We start from the raw sequence: 10,287 nt of genomic DNA on the forward strand, positions 1-10,287 counted from the left end.
GTGGCCATGCTGTTTGGACATCCCTGGGTTAGACAAAGCTGACAGAGCCCAGCTGTGGGAAATCTGAGCATCTCCTATCTCCCTGTCCTCCCCACTTCCCTGCAGCGCCAGGCCCAGGGAGGGATCTCGGGCAGATCAAATTCAGCAGCAGGGAGGCCTTGAAGGTCCAGTCTAGGTGCAGTTCCTCGTTCCTCATCAGGTTCTCCAGAACCAGAGCACTGACCCCAGGGGTCACGAAAAAGCCCAGTGACGACGTTCTCACACTGCAGTTCCCACATCTGTCAGGGAAATGGGCACCTTAGCAGCCCCCAGGGGACCTTCGAGGGCTGGACCAGGTGCAATCCACATCTAGGCCACCTGCACTTAGCACCAAACACAAGGTTAAGCATGGAGAGGCATCAGAAATGTTGAATGAATGGATAGATGGACAGACGGATGGATGAATGGGTGGGTGGTGAGGGATGGATGGAGGACGGGTGGATGGATGAATGTATGCATGGATAGATGGTGGTGGGTGGTGGATGGATAGATAGATGGATGGGTGGGTGGATGGGTGGGTGGGTAGCTGGTGGGTAGGCAGGTAGATGGGTGGGTGGGTGGTTGATGGGTGGATGGGTGGATGGGTGATGGGTGAATGGGTGGGTGAATGGGTACCTGGTGGGCTGCTGGGTAGACGGGTGGGTGGGTGGATGGATGAGTGAATGGGTGGGTGGCTGGGTGGATGGATGGGTTGGTGGGTGATTGGTCAGTGGGTGGATGGGTGGTTGGTGGGTGGGTGGGTAGATGGATGGGTGGTTGGATGAATGGGTGGATGGATGGATGGGTGAGTGGATGGATGGTTGGTGAGTGGGTGGTGAATATATAAGTCAATAGGTGGATGAATGGCAGATCACTTGAAGCCAGGAGTTCGAGACAAGCCTGGCCAACATGGTGAAACCCTGTCTCTACTAAAAATACAAAAATTAGCTGGGCGTGGTGGTGCACATCCGTAATCCCAGTTACTTGGGAGGCTGAGGTGGGAGGATTGCTTGAGACCAGGAGCTGGAGGTTGTAGTGAGCTGAGATCCAGCCACTGCACTCCAGCCTGGGCGAAAGAGCAAGATCCTGTCTCAAAAAAAAAAAAAATGTACTCACATACATTGCAAGATGCCCACTGGGAAATGCCTAACTTAACTTCCAGTGTCTTAATCCTTCTGAACTTTATTTCAGACTGTGGTGATATTGGAGATATCAATAAAATTCCCCATGTAACAAAAGCACACCACTTGCCAGGAAGAGTTCTAGGTTATTTCATGTGTTCTCTGCAATCATAATCCCCCCAGAAGGTGATTATCACTAGCTCCACTTTACAGGAAAGCTAAGAGTTCTGTGGAGGCAAGACTCCACCCGGATCTTCCTGACTCAAGTCTCATGCTCTGTCTCCATCCCTCAGTGCTTCTCAGGATGGTGACGATCTCGGGGGTGAAAATGCTTATGTGGTTAGTGATGACAGGTGCTTAGGATCTCCCTGAGGGAGGGGACTTTGTCTCTCTTCTCCACTCTGTATCCCCAAAGCCCAGAACACTGCACATAAGTGCCTGGCACATAAGTGATGCTCAGTAAACAGCAAATAAAAGAAATGATGGGTTGAGGGAGGGGGCTGCAGGATAAGGTCCCTTCATGATGAGTTACCATGCGAGGGCATTGATGGAAGGCACTGTGCCCTGGTGGTTATGGGGACTGTGGGTTATGGGGTGGTGATGTGGCTTTAAGGATGCTGGCATGGGACAGTGATAGCAATATTGAATTACTGTGATTGAGGCACTGGCAATGGGCAGGATCATGATGGCAAGAATAACTTCCTCTTTGAGACTAATCTGGACCAGTAAGGGTCTCCCGAGCAGCGTCGCTCCTCACCCACCCTCTGTGCCCTTTACAGCCCTGCCTTCCTCAGGAGGCTGAGGCAGCTCGGGCGCAGTTCAGGGTCTCAGCACACTTCACACTTCTTCAGCCACACCCAGTCTCCCTATTCAAGGAAGAGCAAGAGGTTAGCTGCTGCTGCTCCTCAGCTGTGGGACCTCAGGAAAACCCCTCTACCTCTCTCAGCTGTTTCTTCCCCATCAACGCATTCCTTCTGTGTGTTCTGAGCCAGGCACAGCCTGGTAAATGGAAACATTTGCTATAACCCAGGCAGAGCCGGGAGCTGGGCTTTGGCTGAAGGATTCCAGTTCCAGTCCTGACACCATCACTTTCCAGCTCTGTGACCTGGGGTGGGTGACTTCAGTTCTCTGAGCTGCAGGTTCCAAATCTGCAAAGTGAGGATGATAGCGCCCACCCACATCTCAGGGGCTTACTGAGATGGTAGGTGTCAAGCATGCTGGCCCCTGGTCTACAGATCAGTTTTGCCCTGCAGGCCTCAGGCCCTCATGACACTCCTAGCCCTGTGAACTGCTTGGGTGGGGAGCTCTGTGACCCAGGGATTCATGGGGAGGAGAGAAGGGCCGGTGGGAGAGGAGGGGTCTCAGGTGGGGGCTCTACCCTTGCCTTGGCCTGGCCCAAAGCTAGCTATAACCCTGGCCTTCTCTCTTCCATCACTGATGGGTTTTGCCTTCTCAGCCTCACCTACAACCCATCAGCCAACTCAGAGAAGCAGACAAAACACTCTTTGTCACCATTAAAGCCTCCTTGCAGCAGAAAAGGAAAAAAGATGGAATTCCCTCAGGGGACAGGTAGAAAAGAAAGAGCAAGCACCTCATGTTGCTTCCGTAGAAACAACTAGCCTGGCTCATCTACCGTGAGAGTCTTGGTGTCGGTGAATCATAGCATTCATGAATTGTTGAACTTCAGAATGACAGCACCTGGGAAATGGTGGCATCCCCAGCATCCTGAGATCTCGCTGAGCTCACCTTTGACCGCCCAGCCTCCCCGCCAGCTGGCGACCCCAGCTCTTCCTGAGGCTATTCTGGGTTGGGTGCTGCCCCCACACATCAGGGCCTGGGAGACCCAGGATCTCACCTTACCTAAGCAGACAGGAGGGTGAACTAGGCTGGTCTTGGTCCCTAAGAGAGGCCCTGGGGTGAACTGAATCGGCAGCATCAAGGGCCAAGTGCCTGGGACCTGGTTGTTCCTTCAGGTCAGATCATGAACCATGCTGGGCCAGGAGTTGGGGTCCTACTTCCCACTCCTAGCCCTGCTGCCAATTTGCCAAGTGACCCAGGAAAGGCACTGCGCCTATCTGGGCCTCAGTTTCTCAGTCTGTAACAGAAGTAGGCCATACAGAGGCTCCCTCGGCTTCTCCCAAACTGACTGCCTAGGCCTGGGCATGGGGGTGGCAGAGGCCCTCGTTTGGTATAGGGCCACACTGGTGGGTTCCTGGGGGGCTGGCAGACTCTTTGCTGACCCCTGGGCCACTGATCTCAGGCTCCCAGCATCTGCCACACTTCCCCATTCATCATTCACATGCAGCCTCTGGAGGGGGCAGGCGTGATGAGGAGCGCAGACTGGGCCTCTGTCTGCTGTCCGCTCAACTCAGCCCCAGCCCTACCCACCCATCTGTTCAGGGGTGGATGGATGAAGGTGAGCTCCTGGGCTGTCAGCAGGATCTGGTGGGGGCCCGCACCAGCTGCAGCTGCTGGATGCCCAATCTGGAGGCGAGAGAGGGGGCAGGGCACTGGGAGTGATGCCATCGCCCCTCCCAGCATCAGTCTGGCCTCTGACTCAGAGCCGTCACGTTTCCTCTCCCTATTTCCATTTCTGTCTCCCTGTCAGTCCCAGCCGGGCTGGGAGGGCACTGAACATTGTCTCCACGCAGCCCCTCTGCCTCGGGCTCGGGTCTGGAACCCCTGGGCCTGATGCATCTGCTGGTCCCCGGTTGCACGGTTCCCAAGTTGCCAAGAGTCCTCATGCAACAGCCAGAGAGGGCGGGGGGTGGAAGGCTGCTCGCTTCCAGATATGCCTGAGACTTAGGGATTGTCTGGATTCAGGGACACAGAGGAATGTAGACCCCAGGGAGAATTGTTTTCAAAGCTGGAGGGCCCCTGGGAGTCATTTTGGCCAACCCCCTCACTGTACAGACGGCGAGCCTGAAGCTCAGGGTGTGGAGCACGTCCAGGGTCATGGGCTTCTTCCTCAAGTCTCAAACGGATCTTCTCAGGAGGCAGCCAGGGCCTTGACAAGTCCCATTTTACTTACAATAAGTTCAGACTCCTTGTGGCCCACAAAGCCTTACCTGCTCAGGCCCCAAGCTCACCTCAAATTCCTGTCTCATCGCCCATGACACCTCAGCCACTCCACACTCCCTCCTTCCTTTTTCTCCATCAACTGGAGCTCGCTCTGCCTCAGGCCCTTTGCACTTGCTGCTTCCCATGACTGGTTGCTCTTCATCCAGATCCTCATCTAGCTGTTTCCTTACCATTTGGAGCTCAGCTCAAGTGCCACCCCTCAAGTGCGCTTCCCTGCCCATCTAGCTCTTGTTGGCCACTACTCCATCCCGCTCCTCTATCACTGTATCCTGTTCTGTTTTCTCGGTGGCATTATCACTATGTGAATTTAGTTATCTGCTTATTTGGTTATTGCCTGCTGTCTCCCCCTAACAGAATAGAAACTCCTTAAAGGCCAGGTCTGTCTTGTTTGCCACTGTCTTCCTGACACCAGACGTAGTGGCACATGAGAGGGACTCAGTCCACATCCGTCAGATGGATGACTGCCTGAATGGCCACCATCAGCACCCACATCCCTGTCACCACCTTTAGGCACTACTATCTTCTTAACACCAAGAAGCAGGCATCCCCAGGAGACCCAAGTTCACTGAGTCCTGTAAGCCAAGCCAGGCAAGCAGTTGTGTCCCCCACCACTAACACTTCAGATTCACAGCAATGACTAGAGAAAATCCTCCCCTCTCTCCCACTGGGAAAGTGTGCGCTCCCAACACTTTCCCCTTCTGATCGCTGTCATTTGCTAGGGAGATGCAGAGCCAGGAGAGGAGAAACGCGGGCAAAAGAAAGAGCAGCTGGGCCAGAATGAGAATTTCAGGGACTGAGAGAGCTGGAGATAGATAAATAGAAGCAGAAGAGACACAGAGGAGCACTGACAAGGCAGGCCAAAAAGGTGAGTGATATGGGGAAGAACAGAGACAGACAGAGACGTGCGGGAGTCCCCCCTTATCTGCAATTCCCCTTTCCGTGGTTTCAGCTACCCACAGTCAATCAGGATCTCAAAATACTAAGATATTTTGAAAGAGGCAGAAAGACCACATCCACTAACTTGTATTACAGTATATTGTTATAATTGTTCTATTTTATTATTTAGTTATTGTTGTTAATGTCTTACCCTGCCTAATTTATAAATTAGACTTTATTATAGGTATGTGGGTATAGGAAACGCAGCATATACAGAGTTTGGTACCATCCACGGCATCAGGCATCCGTTGGGGGTCTGGGAACATGTTCCCATTGGATAAGGGGGACTACTGCAGACATACACATATACATACATAAGCCACCTCATGGTAAAAGCCATATACATATACAAGAAGGAGAAAGAGATTGACCACCCCCAGGGACTAGGCAGAGAGATGCTTTGTCCAAAACAGGCCATGTGCCCATGGTGGAGATGGGCCTGAGCGCATGCACCCCTGCTCCTGGGCCCACACTCAAGGCATACGGGGGTCTGCACTTGGAGCATATCCACCTGCTCTGGTCCCAGGTGGGCAGCTGCCTCTCCATAGGGCCAGGCAGCAGCAAAGGCCTTGTCTATGGGGCCAGACTCTAGGCTGAAGGGTGAGCGTTGCATCAAAGGCCTCCCGCAGGGGCCCACCAGTGCTGAGAGACAGGTAGGAGTGGTTGCAGTCAGGCAGGGAGAAGAGCAGCGTGTCATAGGGCAGGAAGACCAATCTCCCATCCATCAGGCCCTCAGCCCAGGCATGGCTCAGCAGGGTGGTCATCTCCAAGCCCGCTAGCACTGCCAAGTGCATCCAAGCACCACAACTGGGGACAGAGATGGCAGAGTCACCTTTGCAGGCCCAGTTCCACTGTGGTCTGCCCTGAAGCCCACAGTTCTCTAGCCCTGGAGAGCTGCTCAGAACTCCCGGGCACCCGCTCTGCTGCCACCCCACCCCCACCCCCACTGGTCTAGCAAAGGTAGAATTTCCCTTTAATCTGCCCCATAACAATAACAGCCAAGGCCACCAAATCTGAGTTTGATCTGATGAAAAATATCCCTTTAATGGAGGATAGATTTGTATTAATATGGCCCTCCTGGCCTGTCTGCCCAATCATTTTGACCAACGTCCTGCCCTACCCAACCCCATTGACCCTGACAATTGCTAATATGTATTGATGGTTTTTTTCTTTCTTTCTTTTTCTGAGACAGGGTCTTGCTCTGTTGCCCAGGCTGGAGTGCAGTGGTGCAATCATGTCTCACTGCAGCCTCACATTTCTGGGTTTAAGCAATCCTTCCACTTCAGCCTCCAAGAGAGCTGGGATTACAGGTGTGAGCCGCCACACTTGGCTGTTGACAGCTTTCTCTGTGTTGTCCTAAAGAACCTTCTCAAACATTTTGTCATTCAGTGTTACAACAGCACTAAGAAGCATGTTGACCATTATCTCTGCTTTTCTAGAGGAGCAGTTAGGGAGTTGCCCAGGACTCATAACCACACAGGGGTACAGCTAGAATTTGAACCCAGGCAGGTTGGCTCCCAGCTTATAATCCTTTTTTGTTCTTTTTTAAAGAATTATTTTAAATTGAGATACTCACATGTCATAAAATTCATTCTTTTAAAAATGTACAATTAACTGGTTTTAGTATATTCACCAAGTTATGCAACCATTAATACCGTTTACTTATGGAACACTTTTATCACCCCAAAAATAAATCCATTAGCAGTTGCTCCCCATTCCTCCCTTCCTCAACCCCAGTCAACCATGAATCTGCTTTTTGTCTCTGTGGATTTGTTTATTCTGGACATGTCATACAAATGCACATAATACATGGTATTTTTTTTTTTTTGACAGGGTCTCACTCTGTTGTCCAGGCGGGAGTACAGTGGCACCATCTCAGCTCACTGCAACCTCTGCCTCCTGGGTTCTAGAGATTCTCCTGCCTCAGCCTCCTGAGTAGCTGGGATTACAGGCGCCTGCCACCACACCTGGCTAATTTTTGTATTCCAGCTAATTTTTGTATTTTTAGTAGCGATGGGGTTTTACCACGTTGGTCAGACTGGTCTCGAACTCCTGACCTCGTGACCCACACCCCCTTCCCGGGCCTCCCAAAGTGCTGGGATTACAGGTGTGAGCCACCGTGCCTGGCTTGTGTCTGGCTTCCTTGACTTAGAGTAATGCTTTCCAGGTTCGTCCTCATTGCAGCATACCTCAGTACTTCATTCCTTTTCGTGACTGTGTAATACTCACTGTATGATAGACCGCATTTTGCTTATCATCATCCACTTGTAATCTTAACCTTGGTCCTGGGTGGCTCCTTAAGGTCTAAGTAGACACGGATACATTCATCTCTACCTTAGTAAGAGAAGCAGCCCCGAATAATAAAGCTGCCAATTTCACCCCCAGGCACCAGGACAGAAGGGAGCCCTTGCCAAGGTCGGGGTCCACAATGGACTTCCTTTGCGTCTTTTCCGTCTTCCCCACTTGGGTCCTGACCAGCATGGCAATGGCAGCCACAAAAGGGCCACCACTTGTTTGGGATGTGGCCTGGGTTCCCACTACACTCCCTTTCTGCAGAAAACCCAGGAAGGCTGAGGGTCTCCTTGCTGGAGCCTGAAGACCCCTCATCACGTGGACTTCAGAGCCTGGAGTCCTGGCTTCAGCTGAGCCTCTGGGGGCCCGTACTGTGGGGGCCACAAGCCCACCCCTCCATGTCTTAGGTAGTGCCGGAGGTCCTCAAAGAGAGGCCCACCAGGACTGAGTGGAAACAGAAGCCAGGTCTTTGTGCCATCTGCTCTGCTGGGCCAACTTCCCAAAACGCCCTTTCTCTTAAGGGTTGGAAGTGCTGTTCTGTGTTTGGCCACGCAGGGGAGCTGCTTCACACAATTCGGAAGTAAGCCACCACACGGGAAATGCCAGCGCGGGCTGCAAGCTGTGCGGCTCTGTGAAGGCACGGTAGTGAGCCCGCTGTCTGCAGTAGATCAGCCTGGTGCCATTAATGAAGAAACCATAGCACAGAGAGGTCTGGTGACTTGCCCGAGGTCACATGGGTGCGGGATGGGGTGGAGGGGGCGGCAGTGGGACTCCCCTCAATCTGACTCCAGAGAGTGTGTCCCTCACCCCTCTGCCTCCTGGCTCCTGAGAGCCAGCACTGTGGCTGGAGCTCAATCCCCTGCAGCAGGGGTGGAGAAGGAGTCTGAGGGTCTCCCCACCCACTGCTGCCAGGCTCTGGCTGTGCAGAGCCAAACTGTTGATGTTCTCCCAGTCCTGCTGTCATGCTACCTCCACGCCTTTGCACTAGCTGGAGTGTGCTCTGCCTGGAATGCCTTTCCCTGTCAGCTCCACTCCAAAATCAATTGCTCATTGTCAGGCCCTGTCCAGTGTCACCTCTTCTGTGAAGCCCTCCACATCTCCAAGCAGATCCGCAGCTCCAGCCTCTTGGCTCCCCTTTGCCTGGCATACACATACATACCTGTCTCCGACCACACTCAGGCTCCTCGTGGCTGGAGCCCAGCCGGATCCTCCCCGTGTCCCCAGAGTACAGCCAGGGTCAGGCAGACTGTGCCCCACAGTAAGAAATGCATTTTACCCTGGTAGACTTACGAGGCTGAATGTATAGAACTTGAGTACCCTGAAAGGACATCTCTCAGAACCACTTACCCTTGCTATCTGCAATGCAGTCTCGTAGTTACTACTGTTCTTCCTATCTATTTTAGTTTATTCTGCTCAATTCTATTCTTCTCTTTTCCTATTCCACTCTCTTTCTTTTCTTTCCTTTTCTTTCTTCTTGAGATGGAGTTTCGCTCTTGTCGCCCAGGCTGGAGTGCAATGGCGCCATCTCAGCTTACTGCTATCTTCACCTCCCGGGTAAACAATTCTCCTGCCTCAGCCTCCTGAGTAGCTGAGACTACAGGCACACACTGCCACATCCAGAGGCCCTGAGAAGGACTTTTTACTCCCTTTTACAGAGGAGGAAACTGTGACTCTGGGCGGGACAGTGACTTGTCCAAGGTCTCACCAAAACTTAGGACTGAACTTGAACCAGAGCTTGGCTTCCTGCCTCCTAGTCCAAGACAAAAATCACCTCTTTTTATTGACACCTGGAACATCAGAGCTAAAGGATCCTTGGAGATATAAACATCTAAATCAATTCATCTGTGTACAGACAGGGAGACAGGAACAGAAAGGAGTGTGGGTAGCCCTCAGTCCCACAAAGCTGCAGCAGGCTCCCCTGGCCTGAGGTCTTGCTGGCCGTGCTCAGTATCCTGAGAACTCTGCAGTGGATGGCCTGCAGGGGCTCACAGAGGGCTGAAGATCTTAGCAGGCCAGCACTGGGTCAAGGCAGGAGCTAGCTTTTAATCCCAGTTCTGTCGCTGATTTATGGGACAGAGTCTACAACCCTTTCTGTGCCTCAGTTTTCCCAGCTGTACAGGGAGAACTTGGCTTAGACATTTAGATTTCCAAAGATCATTCAGCTCTGATGTTCTACATGTTTACAAAAATCCAGAGACGGGTGGTTTTTGTCTCTAAAGCTGGCCACATCTCCTCTCCCAACCCTTCTCCCAAGAGTGTGTGAGCCTCTAGTGTCTCCACCTCTGGGCACAATAGACTTATGTGCCATCCTCCTGGGGAGAGACCATTTGTATTTTTAGACTCAGGGAGATGGGCCCCAAAGATTAGCCACAGACTGCTTGGCTCATAGAGCCAAGCTCCTGGAGTTAGTCAACTCCACAGCCCCATAATCCCCAAAAGTTGAAGATACCTTTAGCTGCACTAACAGATAAATGACCAAAATAGGGAAGGTGACAGGAACCTGGGGAAGAGGGATGGGGGATTCCTGTCATAGCCCCTGCAGCAAAGGGTCATCCTCCTGTCCCCCAACCTGGTGCCTCTTACCTTCTTCCAGAGCAAGCTCCCCACAGACCGACCTGCCATTCTGTGTTATTGGAGTCGACTCCCTGCCTTTTGGTAGGCCCTAAAGTTCCTGCAACAGGATCCCCAGATGTCAAGCTCTCAGAGTAGACTCTGGCCTGAGGGGTTCCTTTCCCCCAATAGCTTGTACGATCACCACTCCTCTGCCTGTCCCTTTCTGACCCTGTTCCCTGGGAAGAGCCTCCTACATGGCTCATTCCCTACCTGTCCCTCTCAGGAG

General features: G+C 52.4%; 1 protein-coding gene across 1 annotated transcript in view; it reads right to left on the bottom strand.

Moving 5' to 3' along the window:
* LOC111540965 (olfactory guanylyl cyclase GC-D-like) overlaps positions 1–10,070 on the bottom strand; it is a 35,001-nt gene extending 24,931 nt beyond the window's left edge. The window contains 8 exon segments of the mRNA XM_031933828.1: positions 132–263; positions 1,917–2,005; positions 3,319–3,447; positions 3,528–3,623; positions 5,744–5,963; positions 7,546–7,706; positions 9,898–9,948; positions 10,032–10,070. Of these exon segments, the coding sequence (XP_031789688.1) occupies positions 132–263; positions 1,917–2,005; positions 3,319–3,447; positions 3,528–3,623; positions 5,744–5,963; positions 7,546–7,706; positions 9,898–9,948; positions 10,032–10,070 (917 nt within the window).
* Between the last annotated feature and the right edge of the window lie 217 nt (positions 10,071–10,287).

Source organism: Piliocolobus tephrosceles, chromosome 13, assembly GCF_002776525.5.
Source record: "Piliocolobus tephrosceles isolate RC106 chromosome 13, ASM277652v3, whole genome shotgun sequence".
NCBI lineage: Eukaryota > Metazoa > Chordata > Mammalia > Primates > Cercopithecidae > Piliocolobus > Piliocolobus tephrosceles.